This window comes from Corvus hawaiiensis, chromosome 5, assembly GCF_020740725.1.
Source record: "Corvus hawaiiensis isolate bCorHaw1 chromosome 5, bCorHaw1.pri.cur, whole genome shotgun sequence".
In the NCBI taxonomy this organism is placed as follows: Eukaryota; Metazoa; Chordata; class Aves; order Passeriformes; family Corvidae; genus Corvus; species Corvus hawaiiensis.
Window position 1 is genome coordinate 47,150,543 of NC_063217.1, and position 23,676 is coordinate 47,174,218.

At 42.1% G+C, this 23,676-nt stretch overlaps 1 protein-coding gene across 12 annotated transcripts in view; it reads left to right on the top strand.

Annotated features, from left to right (window-relative positions):
• EPHA5 (EPH receptor A5) overlaps positions 1 to 23,676 on the top strand; it is a 196,013-nt gene that overhangs the window by 23,902 nt on the left and 148,435 nt on the right. For all 12 annotated transcript variants that reach the window (XM_048303226.1, XM_048303224.1, XM_048303225.1 and 9 more), the window contains exon 3: positions 19,979 to 20,642. In XM_048303226.1, coding sequence (XP_048159183.1) covers positions 19,979 to 20,642 — 664 coding nt within the window. The remainder of the gene's footprint in view (positions 1 to 19,978; positions 20,643 to 23,676) is intronic.

The window sequence follows — 23,676 nt, forward strand, 5'->3', positions numbered from 1 at the left end:
AGCTTCAAAAAGGTAAACACATGGTAGGTGTGTCCAGAAGGAGAACATTTTAAATGCAAAATTCCTGAAAATATTGTTAAGATGGAAGCTGCTATTTTGTCTTCATGGCAAGAAGTTGCCTTCTGTATACACAGTGAATGAAGACAATAAAAATTAGAGGGCTTATTTGAAGACCCTTCACCTAGGCTGAAACCTGAAAGCAGAGCTTTCTGACTGACTGTTGTTTACTGCACAGTCCTCATGCGTGGTTATTCTACTATTAAGAAACAGTTCAGCAGCTGAACATCTAGGATTGTTAGAACAAACTTTCATCCATTTTTCAAGTTATTAATGGGAATCATTCAAAATTTGCTTGTCCTGATCAGAAAAACAGGGTGTTTCTCAGTTGCTGAAGGCTACATGCACATAGGAAAGGGGAAGGTGGGACTGGGTTCTTGGCTGTTGAAAGAAAATGCCAGTATTTTATTTGGAAACTCTTCTTGTCCCAATATATTTTGGGTTGATAGTCTTAATTTACCTTAAAGCATCTTCATTTTGAGGGAAAAAGCACGCTGAACTCTGTGATTTTGGGTATGTAACTAAAACAGACAGTAGGCATGAAGTCTGTTGGTTTAATATTGAGAATACTGTAGCAAAACAGATTGGAGATTTAAGTATGAGCAGTACACCTGGATGCAAACCCATGCTTTGGAGGCTTTTGTGTTAACTCTGCTCCAAAGAAAAGTGGTAGCTCCTCTCACAAGCCTTTAGGCTCTTCAACATGAGTAATGAAGCATTGTTGAAGAGAATGTGGGTGACACCTGGCTATCAGTCATCTCTGTGATACCACTGTGATATTGTATGCTGTCAGGCTGCTGTGATTGATTGGCTGTACCCCATGGGATGAACAGTGAGTAGGAAAGAATTGCAGAACATGGCTTGGCTGCAGCTTCCTCTGCCAGGACAGAAGATTTGGGGGCAAAGAAAAAACCTTACCCAGATCATCTCAAAAAAATAAAAGACTGCCATCCTGAGAGGAGTTGTGAGCATTTAGGGTAGAGAGCAATTATTCCTTCCATGTGTAATGGGACATCACTGATTCTTAATTCCATTTCAGGACAATTTACTGGAGACACATCTGTGATGTAGTAGTGACTTATAGTTAGGAGTGAATGATAACTTGCATGTTAGTTTGATCCTCACATACCCCTGTATGATCTTAGTGGTCTGAGAAAGGAATAATCCATGGACAAGTTGCCAGTTAGCTGCAGGGAGGAGGCAGGATTGGGCCCTGAGGTTGGTAAGGATGCAAGCTCCCCTGAGAAGAGTAGGGACTGTGGATCAGCATAGTGTGATGGAGGAGGAGGAGATGAAATTGCCTGCTGAGCTGGGCATCCCAAGGACAGCTCAGAGAAGGGCAGTGATGGCAAGGAATAGAGATTGCTGGTGGCTTTCTAAAGCCTGGATCTGTCAGATCAGGCCGAAACACCCACACAGTCCTTTATTTTCTTTCTTTTGCTGCTTTCCAGGAAGGAAAGTATTATTAGATACTTGGTTCTTGCCAAAATGCTTTGATAAGCATTTAACTTACGTCTTCTTATTTGTTTCTCTTTGTGATCATTACTCAAGTAAGTGCCAGGCCACTCCTTTTATTATATTGAATTCTTGACTTTACAAAATGAAGAGTTGAAAAAAATCAAATTCAAAAAAACACATCAAAAAAAGTAGATTTATTTAAATTGCTAGTGAAGTTCTCCATTACTAAAGCCTGGATCTTACTGATTTCCATGTATATGAACTACCTATATATTGAAGCATATAGTGGCCTGTAGATCTGTTACTGGTGCTGCAATAAGGTAAGCCAGAATCATGTAAAGATGTGTGCTTTCTGTGGATAATTGCCCTCCTTTGGATGCTTTCTTGCAAAGTTCAGAACTTCTGGCTCTGAAGTGGGTGGAGGACTGAACTTTTACGCTGCAGAAATCCACATTTGACTTCAGCAAAAATATTTTGGGACAAGTGACCTGACCCTTGCCTTCAGAGGTCTTCCTATAACCCCAATGATTCTTCTCATAATATTGACAGTATTAAATGTGGTACAGAAGATGAAGTTATCAGGAGAAGATGATGCTGGGTATTTCTTGCTATGATTTGAGATACCATTATTGTTAATCCATTTTCAGTTTTGTCCTGGTTGTGAGAAAGAGCTGCTTGGTGTTCCACTTGTGCAAGTCAGCCTATCCCCTGCCTTGCTTAGGCTGTGAGCTAGACCAAGAGCTGGTGTGAGTGAGGGCAGGGTGGGAGAGGAGGTGATGACAGGAGTTCTTAAAGTATTTATTTATTGAAAGTTCTCTTTAGAATTAATTGATTATTTTTTTAAGGTATTTGAGTTTTTATGTGATGCATAGGTGCCACTACTTCTGGGATGATAACCCCAAGACCTAAGTGTACTTAGCAGATGCCAAGTGTGGGGGAGAAATTGTCTGTTTCTGAAAAAGAGGATTTAAGAGGGTTTTTTTCCCCTCCAGCTGTTTAGAAAAACTAGCACCTTCAATCTGTGTTGGCAGCCTTTTTCATTGGCACCTCATATTGTAATTTGGAGGGGGGGGGGAGGGGACAAGGGCAGGGGGGTTGCTTTAGCATATTCGGCCTGCAGACTCCAGGTACAGCACTGATGTGATTCTCCTGGTTTCCTGCTGGAGCCTGGAGGTCCTTCTTAGATCTTGTCACTTGAAGTTGAGGGTCATCAAAATAACTTGTGCTCTGTATGATGTCTGCTCAGTGTGGCTTGCTCCCAGTTCAGTCAACAGTAGAGGATAGCAAAAATGTGACCTTTGGTCTTCTGTTCAGGAGCCTTGGGGGTATTGAGGTTTGTTTTATTTTAGCTTTATTTGCTAATTGAATTTAATTGAAAGATACACACTTAAGAGATTTGCCTTTGTTTCAAACCTCCAAACTGGTGGGCTGTTGGGGCTCCTTGCAAGACATAATTTTAAGTGGTTAGAACTGTAGGGCATATACTGACTTCTTTAGTTAGTTGCAGTGCAGATGTAAAGTCAGCCCATAAATCGTAGCCAGTGTTGTGATTACAAATCATTACAATAATGTGAGATTATTCAGTTTGTCACAAATCCTTCTAGACTACACAGTTAAAATCATAACCACAAGTATAATCCTGTAAGACAAAGTTATTTCATTACACAATCTTTGTCTGGTTTACTGTTCACTTTATTTGATGCCAGATTGAATAACTGAATGTTTCTGTGTAGTTAACTTCAGTAGCAACACTCTGCCAGTTCTGGAGTTAATTTTGCAGTCTTAAAACTATTGATATTGATTAATATAGTAATTAGGCAAAGCCTTGATTTTCATTCTAGTGATGGGAAGATCAACTTTAAAATGATGAAGTTTTAGAAAAGAATTGCTAGTTACGTCCATCACTAGAGCTGTCCTGTCATATGATCAGGAAATAAACGAGTTGTGATACTGGTACATTGTTGGGTAGGTGACTGGAAGGAGGTTGGCACTTTCTTGCAAAAGCGGTGACTGCTGTCACTCTACAGAATTATAGTGAGGTGTGGACAGCTGCTGAACAGGAACAAAATGAATAGTTCACTTGGGAATGGATTTCAGACCATATCAAACCTTTTTGTACAATTTCAGATACCCATCTCATTTCTTATGTGGTACTTGTCTCTTCCTGGCATTGTTCTGATGCTTCCAGTGCAAAGGAAACTCCAGTGAGCCCAGTGACTCAGTGTGTCAGAGTAATTCTGATAAATACCCAGACTGAGATAATCAAAACCCATCCAGGGATTACATTATTGTCCTACTTATTAATTTTAATGATAATTGAATATCCTTGCCGATTACTCAGGTTGTAAGCTCAGCTCCCCAAGCCCTGTATATTCAATTTCAAAACACTGCTTCTTCATAGTCTGGTATATGTACGTCGGAGTGATGGTCTCGATGTGGACAGACAGTACAGATAGGCAGGAGCTACTGTGTCCTTTGGAGTCACAGTAAGTCTGGCAGAGCCTGTTTCTCAGAGCTGTATAAGTGTATTGACCTGGCAAATGTCTTTAGCCCCCAGGGGATTTGGTTATGGTGCTGCCTGTGTAATATTTGTAAAAGGCTTTTGCTGTGAAGGTGTTGAAGGGAAAACAGGGAATCTTAAGCAGCCCTTGCTCGGTGTTTGCAAAGCTATTTTGTTTGATGCCACTAGCCCAGGTAAACCTTTTGGACTTCTCTGTTCTCTGCCCCTTTTGAGCACAGCACTATGGAGAGATTTTTTGCTTGCAGGGGTATCTCCTCCAGGGCTAACCTGGGGTGTTTCTCAGCATTGCTGTTTGCAGAGGCTGACCTTGTTGAAGCAGAATGTGCAGAAGTCCCTGTGCATCTCTCCAGGTGTTGCAGATGGTCTTTGTCAGAAGCCAGAATCTATGTTGAGTTTTTTTGTATGAGGGTAGCTTTTCCCAAACTAATTCCCTGGTGCTTCTGGCTGTGCTGGGAGACTACAGTGTCCCCATTGATCAAGGGTAAAACAAGCAACTACGACCCAAAATGGGGACTAATGCCATTGGTGTTCTGCGTTTTGTTGAACTGGGAATGACCTAAGTTTGCAAGGTCTTGATTACTGCCTTTAAAAAACAGATCGTCCGCTTCCTTCTTTTCAACCTTTGTTTTGTTTGTTCAAAAATAAAGCAGCAAGAGAGAAAGTAGAGTGCAAACAATTTTTCTTCACGCACAGTGCTGTGACCAAAGATATTACTTGGCAAATTTCCTTCCTTCTCTGCTCTGCAGAGTTTTAAAACTGAGAACTGTTTTTTCCTGTATTACAGCAAATACATAAGGAATCAAAATGATATTAAGGAAGAAAGTTGGGCAACACCCTGCTGTTCAAATATGTCGATTGCAAATCATTGACATTCTAGACATGCTATTTCTGTTTGTTAGTGAGTTATGGTTTCAGTGCTGGTGGGGTAAAACATTCAGTTGGGGAAAAGCACAAGATTATAGTATTTGCTAGTTCTTATATTTAAAAGAAGAGCAGATTCATGTGTGTGTGAGCTGAAGATAATGGTGGTGTAGCTTCCTAGGATTTAAGGCCACTGGGTCTGTTAACATTATGTAGTTGAATCTCTTGTGGCACGTATGGTGTAGAAACCTGTTCAGGGGTCCTTGCAGCAGGTCTGTAACCTTGATTTGGCCTACAGTGCATCTTCTGGAGAGAGCTTTCTTTGATTTAGTTATCCTCTTGTGGTAAGTCCATATCCCTCTATAGCTTGTACCAGCGTCACTCTGTCCTTATTGTAAGACAAATTAATATTTCTAGCTCAAATTGGTCAAACTTTATTTCTCAGTCAATGGATCTTTCTGTGCCTCTTCTTTGTTAGCTTTACAGGTGCATACTACTCATTTCTCTCTTCTCCTCCCAACAACTGTTTCAAGCAAACAGAGGCCACAAGCAAGTTAGCCACATCCCAGCCTTCTCTAATTTTTTAATGGTTTTTTGCCCTATAAAGTAGGACTTTGATCTCTTGGGTAGCTGTGGACTCTCTTGTGTGATCTTTGCGATTTGTCCTAGCTGAAGCGATGCTATGTGAAAAGAAAATGCCTTTCTGAAAGTGATCTTAGAAAATTGTTGCATAACCTTGTTTGCTATGTGAGGCAGATGGATCGCAATGAGAAGAAAATCATCCTTGTGATGGAAGCCAGGTAAAAATGAAGAGGGAATCTTAGTGGCTGCTCAGCTGGTTGCTGTGGCAGGTAGGAGTTGCAGAATGGTGCAAGATGCTCTATGACATGAAAATGTGGGCTAGAGCTGCGCTGAAGACTGTCATCAGGAAACCTGTGGGGTGGTTGTATGGTAAGGGGAGTCCATGGGAGGTGGTTATGCTGCTACAGGAGTGTACCATGTACACAGGTTTTGGTAGGAAGACAGGTTCCTGTTACAGTGGAAGATACAACCTTGGAGCCTCTTAGAGCCCTAGGAAAGGTGGGATTCAGTCCTGGCTCAGCACCAGCTTCTGTGCAAGTAAAGGCAGCATGCCTGCAAAGCCAGATACCTTTCGGCATCTCAGGAGTCTGCATCCCTGAGCAAAGGAGACAGAACCAAAATCACCTGTGTGCTTGGATGGCCTGTCTGATTGCTTCAGTCCACACAAATGTGAAAATTCCCCTTTTGTATGTATGAGTGGTAGAGTTCTTTTGGGCCTGGTCCAATGTCACTTGCTCACAAGGCAAGAGGAAGCTATTGGGAAGCAAGAACAGGTTTTTGTGTCCTTCTCCTAAATGGCTAATTCCTCGACTTGGCACAAAATTTCTTTCACTGCTTACTGTTTTAAGTTTCTTTGTGCACAGTAATTTATGAATGACAGCAAACATTATTAGAAAGCTTTGTGTGTTGTGCACTATGGGGGCAACATTTCAGCATCAGAGTACCATTTCTTCAGTGGTCTTCTTTTCAGTGGGTATGTGTTTTGGTAAGGAGAATGATGTCAATTAACCACATAACCTGCAGAAGTGCTGTTCCCTATGCTAATTAGCTCTTCCTCTGAGAACTGTACTTTTAATTTATTTTTCAAAGTGCATTCACTCATCCTTTTCCTTTCAAACTTCAGCACTTTGTGAAATATGCATCCGGATTTGCTGAAAGACTCTGAAGCTGACGAGACAAAAATTGAAAGGGGATTGATTTAATGGTTTAATTGCCAAATAATGATGAAACTGTGGTTGTAATTTCATGTTACTGTGAAATGGCCAATCAGTCCATTTTGTAGAGTGAGAGCAAGGCCTAGGATAGAGCTGGATAAATAATCATCTGTAGTTTCTGTGCCAAGTGGTACCTTTCAAGGACTCCTGAAGATTGTGTAAAACTTCTTTTACCAGAAATCCAGACTCCAGACAAGAATTATCTTGCCTAGCTGTAAAATGCTGTTGCTGCAATTTTACTGAGTTCTGTCCATAAGCTGCAGATCAAAATGTTTGGGGTGGCCAAAATCCAGCAGGTCCTTTTCCACCTGGGATCAGCAAATTGTGATCTCCCACCGTAACCCAAATTTGCTAGAGGAAGGGTTGATTGATAGCAATCTCTTTTCTCATAAGGAAATGTAGCCCCTTCCCATGTCCATATGTTTACTTGCTCTTGCTACTCTGCCTCTCCAACTTCTAACCCACCATTGATCCCAGTGCACCCGGGATAGAAAATAACAGTAGTAAGAGCTTGTAGCTTAACTGAGCTGGCAGAGATGTAGCAATACACCAGTTAATTCATTTTCTGTTTCAACTATTTTGGATAGTTTGTTCTCTTAGGAACCACATGTCTTCAGCCATTTCTGTGTTCTTCACCTCTGCCTTAGGGACTTGGGCCTGGAAGAGACACTTATTGTAACCTGGTGAGGGCAATAAACATCAATCTTAATTCCTGTGTACCCACTCTGTACTCCCACAAGGCATGGGCATGTTGGTGCTAGCTTTAACCCACCTTACTTAGGTGACAAATGTATGTGGCTTGTCATAGGCTTGGCTGCCTGATCAGATGCTGCCTTCTGAAACTTCTTTGGATCCCACTTAAAAGTTCTGAATGATGGTTTGACTGTCATGGCAAGTTCTCACTGTGGGTGATTATGCCCTGCCCCCCAATAACAAACTTGTCTTCCCTTCTCTTCAAAAGCATTCAATTTAAATTCCAGGATCTTTTGTTGGTTAGGCAAAAAGCAAACTAATAACAGATTTTTTTTTTTTCCTCTGTGTATGTGTTGCAGTATTACCATCAGGCTAAGCCATGGTTTACCTCTTGGTTAAGAAAACAGTTCGAGTTTTTTCAGTTTCTTCTGAAAACTTCAGCAGCTTTCCTAGACCTTGCATTATCACAGCTGATTGCCAAAGCAGCATTTATTTCTGCATTGCAGGCATCTCAGCTGAGTATTTGGCACACGATTGTGTTTCCTTTCCTAGCTGTGGCATGTTGACGTTCAAGTGGTTCTTTGGTGGTTGTCAGATACCGGGAGAGAGTGTGGAGGTTGCAGGTATGAAATGTATTCTTTGTGAAATGGTTAGGATATAGGACATCTGTCGCAAACAATTGAGCACATCTGTGTTTCTTCAATTCCAGATTAAAAGAAACATTGCACCTTTGTCCTGCAGATTTACATCCATGTAATTCTGGTGCCTTATTTAAATGGTAACATAAAACTGACACAATGGGAATTAAATTCCGTAGAATAAAAAGTAACTAAAAGTTTCATTATGTGGTGGAATAAGCATGCCAGGCATCCACATGTATAATTTATTACCTAGAGTGGGGTAAGTATGATAAACCCATTCTGTTCATTCATTTTTAGATCTTAGCATACTGATTCAGACCTTAACTGAAAGTGAATATACAATCAATGTGAGGCTTTTTATGCAGTTTGAATAATGTAGGCCTGGCAAGGTTCTTTAATTAAATAATTATTCTTTGTTCAATCAGAATAGATTGTTTTGCTATAGGGATTGCAGGCAAGTACATGCAAAATCTGCCCTGAACTGATCATGTTTTAGCTGCTTACTGTAATCCTGAGTGATAATCTTTGTCACACAAAGCAGTGAGACCAACCCAAAAACCAGGGAGAAAAGTTGCACTCAGATATTAAAAATGTAATGCCTAATTCTGAGGTAATTAAAGAAAATCATGCTAAGATGCAGTTTGTTGGTGCTGTGCACAAAGTTAGAGCTGCCTGACAGGTGGGAAAAGTGGGTTTTGTAGACGGTTCCAATTCACCAGAACTGTCACCAAACCCAAAGTAAGCTAAGGTACTCAGCATGTGGGCAATCAGGAAATCTGGTTTGGGATTTTTACTGGTAACCCCATGTATTCAAGAGGTGGCAAATGGAGCTGTTAAGGGGAGGTGCAATGAATCGCATGTTGTGTGTGCCTACCGCGCGCGCCAAGTTCCCGTAGGAGGGTCTGCACAGGCAGCGTAGCCTTGTCATTTCTTCTGAGAGTCTTGGAAATGCAAAAAATCTGTTTGGCATGGGGGCTGCTGCTTGTAGCATCGCACAAGGCTGGCTTCAGATGGCCCCTGCTGCCACGGCATATCATTAATGCAGCTCACAGCAGCTGGACTGAGAGGACTGCAGTGTTTATTAGGGGAATATAATCATTTAAGCCTGAATAAGCTTCAAAGCTCTAATGTGGCTGTTTGGCCAACAGAAATGAGATGTAAATTTGTGCTGAATAGCCACTGATTACAGAAAGATGATTAATGTGAGGTTTAAAATTGATTTATGGGTGCAGTTGTCAAGGCCTAAGCCATGAATGTAATATTATCTCTATGAAAAGCTTTGGGTAGATTAAAGACCAGGGAGCAGTGGCAAAATAATGCATTTGCTGGAGGATCTGATACAGTGTATGGGCTGTCTGTAATCTAGTCAAATTTTGTATATGCCTGAGAGGTTAGACTTTGCCAGTGCAGCACGTGGATAATTGTATCACTTTGCGTGAAATATTCAAAAACCAAGGAGTTTAATCTGCTCTATATGCATTAAATAAACATTTAGATCAAGAATCTTCTTCTTTTTTACTGAAAACTCTTAAATGTGTACTCCCTTGAGGGAAATTTTATGAAGACAACAACAAGGATAAAGAGAAAGAAGGTGAGCTTAGATTTTGCAAATTTTTGCTGTTTGGTGCATTAAAAATAAACCAAATGCTATTTATTGTTTCAATTGAAGTAAACAGTTAGAGTCCCCACAAACATTTTGATTTATTTAAATATTAGCACAACATTAAAGTAATAAGAAAAACTTACTTTCTTGTTGCTTTTCAAAATTGTTCTGTGAAACTTTTGGTCACATCAGATGATGAATAACGTGAAAAATATCCCAAAGCCTTTGAAAATCCAAGCATCCCTAATCCTAATCCTTACCCTACCCTACTCTAAACCTAAGCCTAAACCCTAACCCTACCCCTAACCCAATGTTAACCCCTAACCCAATGTTAACCCCTAACCCTAAACCCAAACCTAACCCTAAACCTTAACCCAACCCTAAGGCAGCAACCCTAACCCTATCCTTAACACGAAACGCTAATCCCTAAACCATAACCTAACCCTAGCCCTAGGCCCAACCCTAACCCAATCCTGAGTCCTTCTGAAGATCTGGCTCTGTCAGCCTCCCAGTGTTACACCACGTGGTGTTGGTTATACCACATGGTGTCAGTTATACCATACCACGTGGCATCGGTTATACCACATGGTGTCGGTTATACCACATGGTTTCAGTTATACCATGCCGCGTGGCGTCGGTTATACCACGTGGCATCAATACTGTTGGTTCTGGCCTTTGTTAAGTTGCTCTGCAATGGGTGTATATTAAACAATGAAAAATGATTTAATGGTATTTTGTTTCTTCATTGCTTCATTCACGCTCGTCTCCATTGTCTTTCCCTCCGTTGCTGGACTGTGATTTGAAATGGATGTTTTAATTCAGATATACAGCGAATTTCAAACCTTTAGAAAAATAAACCTGTGGGAGGGGAGGTGGGGTTTCCAGATAACACATTGCTTTGTTCTAGTAAGGGGGTTGGCACAGTCCCTGATTAGGCATGCTGGAGAAGGGCTGGTGCTCCTTTTCATTTCAGTTCTGCTAGCCTCCAGCTGGGTTCTCATTCTATTTGGATTCTGGTGCTGACATCTTCCATTGATCATGCAAATTATCAAAGTCTGAGCTAAACTTCAGTCCCATTTTCATTTTTTTCCCATGTATCTTGGTGTGCAGACTGAAAAAGCTAGGTGACTTTGTCATGATGTTTCTCCATTTTTCAACAGCTTGAATTGTGCAGGTCTCTGAACAGATAACACATTTCATCATAAGGTTGTTCTGAAAATAATTTTTAATGTTTTAATTCTTCTTTCTTACCCGTTTGTTTGGTTGGCACTCTGTGGTGGAAATTGCTGCTTGTGTTTTGAGATGCTATCACAGCTTTCCAGAAATCTGCATTGTTTCTTTCTAGGTAGTGGTGCAGAGCAATCCAGGAATTTTCAACACTTTTGCCTTACAGGGAGTTTTACTGAGAAGTCTCCTGCACAGCCAGCTACCAAAATGGAAGGTGTGGCAGCAAACTTCAAATGCATGTTACAAATAAAAAAAGAATATTGAAAAATTGTTCAAGTAGCAAATTCAAATGTTCACGCAGTAGGAGCTGATGATTATTAAGTTCTCCATGTAACTTTAGGTGGCTGATACATCTTCACATAGAGCTCTTCTTGAGAGGAGCAGTCATGCTTTGTCTCATAGTTTCAGCGTGGGGCTCTCCTGTTTGGCATTTTCCCTCTGCTCTGAGCAGTGTGACTGTGTGAGAGCCATTCTTGACATAACTTCATGAAGGAGGAGGATTTCTAGAAGGCCTGATTGCACACAGGGTGGTGAAAGGTTGACCTGGGTGGAATTAAAAATATCCAAAACACTGTAAGATACAGAACTATCCACCCAGATGCTTAAGCTCTCAGTTCTAAAAACTGCATTTTTTTTAAAGCTGATGTCTGCTGGCAAGCTGTTCTGAGTATTGGAATGTGTAGTTGGCAGCAGTGGAGTTAGGATGGAGTATGATGGTGCTGTGAACATCTACCCAGCTCATTTTCAGTGCAGCTTTTTTATAGCGGAGATGAAACATCGATCATCTCCCCACCTTTGCTATTCCGTCTCCTGCCCTTTGTCCCAGTGCAAAGCCAAATGTGAAACCTTGGTGCCAAGTGAAATTGAGTCTTGTTAACTCTTGATGTGGGGGGGAATAGCCTTTAACAGAAAGCAAGACCCTTTTTCTCCTTTTAGCATCTTTGCTGCCCACACATTGCCGGGGGTCATTCAGAAGCACGTATCTGGCAGTTCCTGTAACTGCTGAGGTGAGAATTTGCCCTTTTAGTGGGAGGTGGGTGGAAGGGGGTGGTAATGGAAGTGACTTTCTGAGTATGCTTTCTGCTAGGTACATATCACATGTGGACTAGGGAATATGTGTTTGGCTAATACAGAGATTGAGAAAAACATCCAATAGTGTGACATGGCACATCTCAAAATCATGCTTTGAATTTCCAGTTCGTACCTCTTTGCTATTTACTTCGCCCCCACATACGTTTTAGTTTATGAAAAATGATCCTTAGCTTCTAGCTGGGAAATCTCCTGTAATGAGTGAGGAAACTCATATTTACTTCAGCTTATTAACCTCAGGATATTCTGAAGCTGTGCGTTAACTGGACTATGCAGCTTAGTAACCAGAGTGGCATTGTAAGAAACAGCAGGAAACTGCAATCCACTAGTAAAACAAGAAGAGTAGCCTGAAAGTTACAGTATTCTTACTTTCATTTTATTTTCCTGGTTGGAGAAATTGGGAATGTGCCAAGCCACCAGAAAATGTAAAGTTCCTTCTTCAGAAACTCAGCTTTCATTAGGCCAGATTTCTGCCTGAGTAGGGAGATTAATCAGATACTCTCTATCCTCTGTTATCCATTATGGTTTTTGCTTGACTAGTAACTGCTGTCAGTAGGAATATATATCTGTATGTATAAATGTCTCAGTTGTAAAATTGCCATCCAAATGAGGCTTGAGTCTCCGGTGGGGGCACTGTCAGATGTATGGAAATAGTAAAATCCCAGGTTGCAACTGCTTCTGGTATTTAAAGGTTTTAGTAAACACTGTTCCAAATGTTGTTTGCATTGAACACAGTTTCTTTTTGACACTGGCTCCTGCCCTTAAAATGAGCTCTAAAACCCCAAAAACAGTCTGGGAATGTGTAAAAATAGCTTCATCTTTTGCATTATAAAGTGGATATTGGTATTGGAAAAGTTTGCACAAGTAATAAATTTTTTGTTGCTTGGTAGCTGAAATTTAAAACAGTGTGTTTGAGGCTGAAAGAAGTAGTTCATATTACTCCAGAACAGTTTTTTCGTATTTTTTTAATCTGCCCTCTTTTTTGTTTAGACTCAAGAAGAAAAGATGGTAAAGACATGGTTTGTGAGGCTGTTAGATTAACTGGTTTCTCCTTTACTAATTTTTTTTGTTGTTGTTCCCTCTCCTCCTGTCCTGCCTTGATCCAAGTACATGAAATTCTTTGGTTTCCTGATTATTTTTATTTCAAACTTGTCATTTACTGGGAAAAGTCACGTGGCTCTAGTTGGTGTCCTTCCCCTGGTTGATGTGGAGCAGGAGTGGGGAAGCTGCTGAGCTGTCCTAGTGAGCAAGCATCCTGCCCCAAAATAGAACTTGAGTTTTAAACCTGTGTGGTTACCCTGGCACAAGTGCTTAAAAATTGTTGCCCAAGAGTGCTGTTTAGCAGGGTCCAGTGACCTGGTACTGATGGAAAAAGCTGGACAAAGCTATTTTGATGTCTCTGCTCTGCTCCTCGCACTGCTCACCCATTGGGAAGAGCAGACTTGCAAACAAACGTGCAGCACTGTTACGGGTTTACTGCATTTTTCTACTGCTTGAGAGTGGTTTGGGTCATTGTCCCTTGCTGTGAGGGGGAACCAGGCTTCTCAAGTGCCCCATCCAGGTGCTGGTGGACTCTTGCCATGATCAGTAGGTCACATAGGTTATACATACACCTCTTGCCAATGCCAGTGTTCAAGATAAAACAAATTGTTTTGCTCCTGCCAGTCCTGAGGTTAGCATTGCTGTGGAGAGAGCTAAAAGTAACATGACTTTTGGGTGCATTGTCTTTTGTGTTCTTGTTCTTTGAGCAAGCAAAACCCATTTAATGAAGACTGAAACACCTCCAGCAAAATGAGGCTCTTGCTTAATCTTACGGCTCCCAGGCTGAAAATCTGAGCAATGCCATGTATCACAGTTTGTGTTGATAACACTGGCAGTATTTGGTGGCAGGATTTGAAGTACCTGAATCTTGGGACTGGCCTGTTTGTAATGCTGTTTTGCAGTAGGCAAGATAGTGACATAGTCAGCCTTATTTTACAACTAGCACAGCCCTGCAAAACCTGCAGTGCAGAAGAAAAGATACGTGGTGCTCTGCCTGGCTTTCACTAGAGATTTAGCCTTACGTAACCTCACCGAAGTCACTGAAACTGCGCAGAGGAGAGCCTGCTGCTTGTTTGCTATAACTGTGTAATACGATAGCAAGTGGAAACCAGCAGGCAGCTGGAAAAAAAAAAAAAAACAAAACCCCACAAGTTTTTGGGTTTTGTGATGGGAGGGAAGAAGCAGGTTGCAAGATAAAGTTGAGTAGTGGGAGGGAACATTTGTGTGGGAGCTAAGCTGGAGGCTATTGATTGGCAGCCAGGTCTTAACATCAGCTGCATAAAAGGAAATCGAAGAGTCTGCCCGAATATTACCAGGATGAAAGGCAGGATAGATAGTACTGAGCCAAACACCAGGCCGGTTTGCCCTTCTGAAAGGGCGTCAGGTGTCCCCTTTTGACTTGGCATAGGGATTGCATAGCGCCATGCCATGCTGTCTGCTGCACCAGTATGTGCTCGTGGTGGGCTTGACAGAAGTATTTTGAGGTAAAATTGCCTTTCTGTGGGCAAAGCACATAGAGTGTCTCTGATGCTTCCACACATTCAAAGCCTGAGATCAGAGATCTATGCCAGGCTTGCTTTTTTCCAAAAGAGAAAAAGGTAAAATACATAAATCCTTCTTTAATTTTACATCTTTGTGCCAGCAGATACCTGAGTTAACATGCATTTGTTGCAGAGCTCTGTGTGGTGGGGTGGAAAAATTAAATAGGAGAGGATGAGGCTTCTCCTACCACAGAGCCTGTGAAATAGGGAGTGGGAAGAGAGGCAGATTTCACAGCCCTTGGAGTGAGGGAGTCCTGCTGGGAAGGTTTCAGGTAAGTCTTAGGAACACCTTTGTTTAATGTTCTTAAGCTCCCTTTTCCTCTTAAGATTCCTAGGATTTTGCTAAATGCCTTATTTTTTTTCACCTGTGCAAGGATGTGTGGAATTAGGAGCAAGGCTTGAAATGTCTACACTGACTTTAGTGGATGCTAAAGAAAGTGAGTGAATTACTGAAGACCAATAACAAAAACTCCTACTGCAACCCTCCCATCCCCTAAAAACCAAAGAAACAAAAGCTCTGAAATTTTCATCCCTGCTGTCAGTATTTGGTTTTGGGGCAGCAGCCTTTCGCTGTGCTGTGGTAGCAAATTGCACTCCTGGAAATCTCCAAGATTAGAAACAAGCCTGAGTAGCAGACAGCTGGTGAATGTGTTCTAAAATTGTCCATTTAACCCAAGGCTGCTCCACAGAATGCTTTTTTAACTCTCATGTCTTTAGTTAGAGGTGTGATATCTTTGGCCTTTCTGTAGACAGCCAGCCTGTATGAACTGTGTGCTTCCTATTGATGGAGCTGCATTTTTACTCTCCAGCACTAGTGTGCTGGAAATTTCTGATTCAGAAATAGGTCTTCTATGAATGATTTAACATCAGGCCATTGAAATGCGTTTGTGTTTTCCTTCTTAGGGCTATTAAAGATGTAGAGAAAACATTTACCACCAAATTAATGGTTGCATTTTTGTTTTAATCCTGCAGATGGGGTTGATTTATATCTCAAAAAATACATGCTGCAGAGAGCAATTACAACATTACACAATTTTTCAGTTGTACTTAACTTTTTTTTCATGTCAAAAATTTTCATCTAGATGCTGTCTCTTTAATGTGGTGGGTTTTCTTTTTCATTAACTGTAAGGCACTGCATTTCATCTTCTGGTTTGTATTTCTTTGTTGGCTGAAAGACTCATCTGAGGTCTGTAGTGACTGGAAGCTGGGACCAGGAAGAAGGTGCAGGGGCTCTTACTGCCATCTCCATCTCGTGGAGGGATGTAAAAGCAGAAGGGTGGCAGGTTGCCTGCAGTCTCTGGGGGAGGCAGATCCAGCTGAAGAGAAAGAAATGGTGTAGTCCTACATGCAGATAGGAGAGAAGAAGATTAAATGACAGAGCAGAGATCTTGCACAATACTGGCTGCTCTGATAAAATCTGGTTGACTTTCCCTTGAGGATTATACAGAGATAAGCAGCCTTAGCTCATTAGCACCTCCCCTTTCTCATGCTCTGATGATTGCTTTAGGTTTGATGGCAGGTGGTGATGACAGGATTTGCTGGGATCTGGGGTGCAGTACTGGAAGCGCAGCACATCCTGAAGCCTGAGATGTGTCGTGTGCCATTTCTTGCAGCTGAGATTAGACTCTAGCTCAGTTGATTGAGGTATTTATGCTTGGACCTTTCTCCTCATGGTGTTTAGTGCTCTCAGTGCATGAAAGCAACCATTACACTCACTGCACTTAGTATTTCAACAAATGAACTTTGTACTTGCTCCCAAAAGCACAACTCCTAAAGCAGCAGTGGAAATGAGCTTAACTTCATAACTCTGGGGAGCATCACAGTTGGGTCCTTGAAAATTGACCTGGCAAGTATGAAAATAGTCAAATGATGTTTTTCAGCATGCCATCAAGTTAGGTCACCAATGATATTACTGCAACATCACTAAAAGTCATTGAAAGTGTCAGTTCCATGAAAGAAACTATGCATTAATGCTCTCTAAATGTTGTACGGAGTTACACTGTGTACCTTGTAGCCATCCATACACATCTCCATTTGATAAACTGGTCTGAGCAATTTCCAGTCCTGAAATGCTTTGCACCACTTCCTGCTGGAAATTAACACTTTTTCCTATATGCTCGTTGATGTGAGCAGTTGTTTGAGTGATCCTCTGACCTTCAGCCAGAAAAAAAGCAAAGTTAAAGTCGTCATATATATCCTGGGCTATATTGGGATGTGCTCATCTGTCCCCTCGGCTGATTTGGCAGGGATGTCCCTGTAGGTTGGGGGAAGTGGAGGGTTACTCTCCCTCTCTCATCAAATGGAGAATCACCACCACCTTCATAAAAATAAGACTTCACCTTTATATGGTGTCATGTTTTAACCACAGCCAGCAGTTAAGCACCACACAGCTCCTCTGACTCCCCACCAGCAAGTGAGCAAATCAAAAGGGTAAAAGTAAGAAAACTCATGAGTTGAGATAAAGATACTAAAATAATAGGTAAAGCAAAAGCTGCACACACAAACAAAGCGAACCAAGGAATTAATTTACCATTTCCCATGGGCTGCCTGGTGTTCAGCCATTTCAGGTAAGCAGGGTGGTATTTTCATTCCAGTCTCTATCCATGGGCCCTTTGGACCAGACCATTTGGGATAATGTTGGAATGAGCTATTCTCCTTGCCTCTGCTCCTTTTTGGGCTTAGCCACAGACTTCATTCCCTTAGGATTTTACCTGCTCAAAGTGGAGCCTTATCTATGTGCCACAGTGGTGCTTTGCCACTGCTTGCATCAGAATGTTCCCAGGCCCAGCAGAGTAAGGTGATCAGCAGTTCAGCAAGCAGCAGAACCAAGGAGCAGCCACTAACCAGCACCAGGCTTTAGTGTGTAGTGAGGCAATCAAGCCCCATGGCAAGCTCAGGAACCCGTCAATGAATAGCTAAACAACAATAACAGCTATAAATTCAATCTAGCACATTCTAATCAAACCTTTCATTATCTCAAACCCTTCCAGCCCCACACTGGCCATCAGAAAGGACTATTGTGGTTTAACCCCAGCTGGCGGCTAAGTGCCACACAGCCATTCATTCGCTTCCTCTGCAGCGAATGAGTGAGCAAATCAGAAGGGTAAAAATGAGAAAACTCATGGGTTGAGATAAAGGCACTAAAATAGGCACAGCAAAAGCCACACACACAAGCAAAGTAAACTTGGAAACACCACTTCCCATGGGCAGGTGGGTGTTCAGCCATCCCCATGAAATCAGGGCTCCCTTACATGTAATGTTGACTTGACAAATGCCATGATTCTTCCTGTCCCCAATTCTTTCTTCTTGCCCTAGTTTTATGTGCTGAGCATGACACCATATGGTCTGGAACATCCCTTGGGCCAGGTGGGATCCAGCTGTCCCAGCTGTGTTGTCTCCCAACTCCTTGTGCACCCGCAGTCCCCTTGCTGGTGGGATGGGCTGAGAGGCAGAAAAGGCCTTGACTCAGTGTTAAGTGCTGGCTTAGCAGTCACTGAAACATCTCTGTGTCATCAACAGTGTTTCTAGCACAATCCTAAACATAGCCCCATACTAGCTGCTATAAAGCAAATTAACTCTGTTCTAGCTGAAACTAGCACAGTGTTTGACAGATTCATTGGAAGTATGTGTGTACAGCATATTTATCACTTAAATTAACCACAGTAATTGAAGAATGGTGTTTTTCTGCTTTTAATTTCATGTATCAAAACCTCCCTATTTAGTGAAACATAGAAAATCTAGCTGCAGAATTACTCATGTTGCATACCTTTCCTGTGTGTTTTCTCAGTGACTCTCCTTATAACTGTTAATTGCCTCTCCTAAAGTTAGGCATGAATCCTGCACAGGTCTGCCTGGCTTTCACTGCAGACATATCTTTGTCCAATTCTGTGGCGCTACCAGGTGACAAGTACATCTTAATCACAGTAGGATTGTGGTCTGTTTAAGCCCAGAGACATAAAAAAGGGTTAGAAATGAAAGTACTGTTTGCCATGGCAAAAATGTCTTCGGGTTAGGTCTTGGAAGACTGGTGGTGGAACTCTGCACATCACAGTGGGCATGTCTTCCTGCACAAGTCCCCACTTTCACATCCCATGTCAGGAAGGAGAAGAAATGTTTTCTGTTTTCTGATGGTGGCATTTAGAATTCATTTTGGACTGTACCATCACGTTATTTTCCTATGTCACTTGTTGCTGATATTTTAATTTAAAATGGAAAACGACGTTTCCCTTAAAAAGATCTTCATTGTTATATTGACTCTGAGAGTGTTCTGTGTCAGCTCTGTAGTAGTGGCATCTGGGCTGAGAACACTCTCAACTTTATCTCAGGCTGTATTTCCAAGGAAAAAATTTGGCCTTTGGCCCTCAGAAGATAGACAGCTTGGAATATAGCTACTACCTTGTACAGGACTACCTGTGCATTATGCTCTGTGCATTTGCTTTGTGCTGCATCCGCAGCTGTGACTGGGTGTGTGCAGGAATGCTGAGGAGAGGGTGGAGCAGGCTTTGGGAATTAAGCTCTTGCAGACAAGTGGGTCAAAAGTAGAAGGGAGCAAAACTGAAACCAACACTGGCTCTCCTGGGTTCTTTGCTGCACTTAGATGGTTAATCTGATCTCTTAATGTAACTCTATGGTTCTCAAAAGCAGAGAGGAAATGCTAATGGGTATCTGTTGTAGGCACAGTGGTGGTGCTGCTGACTCTGCTGCACCAGGAAAAAGCACTCCTTCCAAGTGATGCCCTTCAGAGCATGGCTAAAATAAAATGAACTGTTGCTACAGTTCCCACAAAGAGCTGAAAAAGTTGCCTGGAGCTCTGCTTAAAAACCTGTGTAGCACATAAACGCTCAAGATTTGCAGATCCCTGTAACCTGTATAGGAAGTAATCCTCTATTTGCATGAGCAAGAACTCTCTGACTAGCACACTTGGGGAGAGCAAAGGCCTATTTATTTTGTGTATCACTCAATTCCACTGATTTTCTGGCATGCTGTTTGGTGGGGGGGAATAGCTTGTAGAAGTGTGGTTTTTGTTGTGTGGGGCAGTGATTTGAGCATGTGGTGGAAAGGAGCCTGGAGGAATGGGGACAGACAAAGTGTAGATAGCTTTTTTTTTTCTCTCCTGTGTGGATGCATTGGGAAAGCCCAAGGAAATGGCCCCATCTGCTTTTGTTTTGTTTTCTAACTGAGAACTAGTGGACAAACCCAGCAATATGTTTTCCCACTTTTGGACTGCCTAAAACAAAAGGTTTTAACTAGCATCCTTTTCTATTTATGAAGGATCTTTCGTCTGACTTTATCGGGAATGTGTTGAGCCTCTAGTACAGAAATCTTGGCAATTAAAACATTTTTCCCCCCAAAAGTCCCAAGCACTGAAGCACAAGATATCCTTAGATAGGAAAGCTAAGAGTTCACGTGAGTTATGACTGTTTCAAAAACTACTTTTCCTTTTTATACAGTGGGAAGAAATTGGTGAGGTGGATGAAAACTACGCTCCGATACACACATACCAAGTATGCAAGGTAATGGAACAGAATCAGAACAACTGGCTTCTGACCAGCTGGATCTCTAATGAAGGGGCATCCCGCATCTTCATTGAGCTCAAATTCACCCTGAGGGACTGTAACAGCCTTCCAGGAGGACTTGGGACCTGCAAGGAGACTTTTAACATGTATTACTTTGAATCAGATGATGAAGACGGGAGGAACATCAAAGAAAACCAGTACATCAAGATTGATACCATTGCTGCTGATGAGAGCTTCACAGAGTTAGACCTTGGCGACAGAGTAATGAAGCTTAACACAGAGGTGAGAGACGTTGGGCCCCTAACAAAAAAGGGATTTTACCTCGCTTTCCAGGACGTGGGTGCCTGCATTGCCCTGGTCTCCGTGCGTGTGTACTACAAGAAATGCCCATCGGTAATCCGCAACCTGGCCCGCTTCCCTGACACCATCACGGGTGCGGATTCCTCGCAGCTCCTGGAGGTGTCAGGTGTCTGCATCAACCACTCAGTGACTGAGGAGGCACCGAAGATGCACTGCAGTGCTGAGGGGGAATGGCTGGTGCCCATCGGGAAGTGCCTGTGCAAGGCAGGGTACGAGGAGAAGAACAACACCTGCCAAGGTAAGGGTTTGCAGGGAGGGTGCTGTGTGAGCTTCCAAGGCGGTGTGCAGTCTGGGCTTTCTTCTGTTTCATGGTTTTTGTGCCTGGTTGAGTTGACAGTGGTGGGTCAGGTTCTCACTTCCTCTGAGGTCCTTTGAATAAACAGCAGGAAGACAGAGGCTTTGGGTGGATGTTGTGGCACTTGACACCTATGTGCAGGTGCTTCTGGTGCTTACAGGGCTGAGAACAAAGAGAATCTGGCATTCTGCTATTACCTTTGGAGCACTGTACTGTTGGGGCCATGTGGCAATTGTAGTCTCAGCTGTTATTTAGAGATTTATGTTATTTTTCTTCAGTATCAGCATTTCCTTATGAGTCTTAGAAGCCTGGTTTCTTTTTTTCTGGACTGTACCAGGGAATGTTTGAAGTTAATCTCTTTATAGAAGATGCATTTTGTTTTTGTATTTGAAGGAGTATGTTTTTCTGTCTTTATCACTCTGGAGGGGGCTGGGTATTTGATGTGGTGTGAGTTGATTGATTTTCCTCTCTGGTAAATAATTTAATACAAAGCTGCTCAGCTGTTCAGAGTTAAACTTAAAGCCCCACTGATAAAAATGCTTCCATATGTGCAGAAGTTTTCACACAAGTAGCTGGCTGAGGTTCCCAAGTTGCTGGTCAGCACAGATCTCCTGAATCGTCAGAGGCCTTGTGCAAGAGATCTAGGGTATCTAAAGTTCAAGACCTTTAAAAGAATACTTACAAAGAACAGCAATAGACTCTGAGTATATGATCTCATTTTATGGTTTGTACTACATGCTTGTTTATAAAATCTGCCCTTCCATTGTAAATACGTAATAGCCTAAAACTAACTTGCTTGTAAAAGAGAAGGGTAAACAAATAAAGATTTCAATACAGTTTGCTTTTTGCAAAATTAATATATATTGGTCATGAGCCCCACCTTAATTGTCTTCTCTTTGCAGCCACTTAATAATGGATAATAATAGATACTGTGGAGAAGGCAGAGGAATTCCACTTCAACCTAAGTCTGTGTTGCATTTTCTCTTCACCTCACTCCAGACACTCATTATTGCTGTTTGTAGTGTGGTACAAAGAACAGATTAGTGCATTTCCACAGCAAACTGTGGCCTTGATCCTTTAGTCCTCGGTCACAGGCTTGTGCCCCTGGAGATAGTTCGAGCCTTCAAGGGCTGACATGGAGAGAAAATGTAATGTTTGAGAGAAATGTTTGTGTTGGAGAAAGCTCTGCTGAGCAGCATGTGGAGTGATTTTTGACCAGAATAGTCTCCTTTTTCTACAGATGTAGTCAGTACAGCAAAATCTGTCTTGGCTTTGCTTTTACTGTGCTAATAAAGATATTTCTCCTTTTTAGGGGGGAAGAAGAGACTGACTTGATGTTTGATACTGTACAAGGGGGGAGCTAAGATCAACATTATCCCAAGTTGAGGAAATACAGGCTACCGCAGACGAGGGATGTGGGTCAATAGATCAGCAAGGTTTTGCTTAATTATGGCAGAAAATACCATGTCACAAAGTGACAGACACTGGTTTACTGCTAGGTCTAGACACTGAGGTCAGTCCACCTGTAAGAATTTTTGGAGGAAAGGAGTCCTCTGTTGGTCACCTTTCAAGTCCTGTCCTCTGATGTTGCATGAGGATTTCTCAAAGCACTCTTAGAGGTCTCAAAAACAAAGAAAACACCATTAAAAAACCAACTAAAAACCAAAACACCAAACCCCAAAAACTACGGATTTAAACCAGAAATCTGAGATTATCATTGAAGAACCTGCACTGCCTGTAGAGGGGTTGCATCTCTGGCAGTGTTGAGATAGCAACGTGGGGTGTGCTTTCAGAAGGCCTTCGTGATTAAAGGTTGTGCTTTTGGGTATGGGTTGGGTTCTTTTTAATTTGCTTTTCTTAATCAAGAGGACAGTATCTGGCCTCCCAATTTATGACCGTGTTGGGTAGGCCTGTGATCATAATTAGGAAGTGTAAAGATACTTTGTGGTGGTGTATCCCTGCCCTGTTCCTAAGGTATATCCACATAAATTACTCTTTACTTCACCTACAGCCTGCACCCTCAGCAGGAGTTTAGCACTTTAATTCCTCTAGAGGTGTTAAAGCCAGTAATTCTTTTTTGCGGGATAGCCCTAAATTCCATCACCAAATCAGTGGGACTCGAGTGCCTGTGGCAAATTTTGTTTGAGGACTCCATTTGGATGTCCTGTGTTTAACCCAGGTCGTTGTGCCAAGCATTCCCTGCTGGTTGGCTCTGAGATGCTCAGTTGATAGGAGGCATTCAGCCTTAGGCCGTTCAGGAGGTCCGCATTCAGCGTGTATGGAGTTCGTGTTGATATCCCGTGTGAGTAAAATGCTTTCTGGTGTGGTTATTGTTACTCACAAAAACGAGATTGTCTTCTAGGGCAGTGAAGTTAAACTTTGCATCCCTAAGCAGAGTAAGTAACACCAAGAAAGGTCCTGTGTATCTGTAAATGCCGAACTTTTTTTTCAGTCTGATTGATGTTAAGGAAATGCACTCCATGCTCCTGGCTGACATAATGATGGTCTTGGCACTCTGCTGTGTAGCTCTCACAAACACCTAAATAACTTCTGACCTTTGGTTTGTAAATCACTTGGGTGCATCTTGCAAGTGGTCTCCCAGTTTGCTTTCACTTAGTAAGCAGGTTTTTCGTGACCGTGCTTTGGGAAACATTTTCAGCCCAGAAGAGCCTGGCTTTGTTTATTAAAATTTCTGCTGCAAAGATGACATTTTCTAATCTCTAGTGTCACGTCTGGACAGAGCAGACTACACTCTTTTATTAGAGGTGATGTAAATCCCAGTCATCCTCACAAACATATGGGAACTATTGAAATCCCTTCTGCCTACAAATCATTAATTGGCAACGATGTTCTGAATTCATCATCTTGTCAGCAGGGTTCCTGTTTGAAGAAGGCACTGACAGTAACAGCTGAGCAGTTTCTCTCACTGGGGACTCTGAGGTTGTAAATATGACATGGTCTAAGCTCCTTATATAAT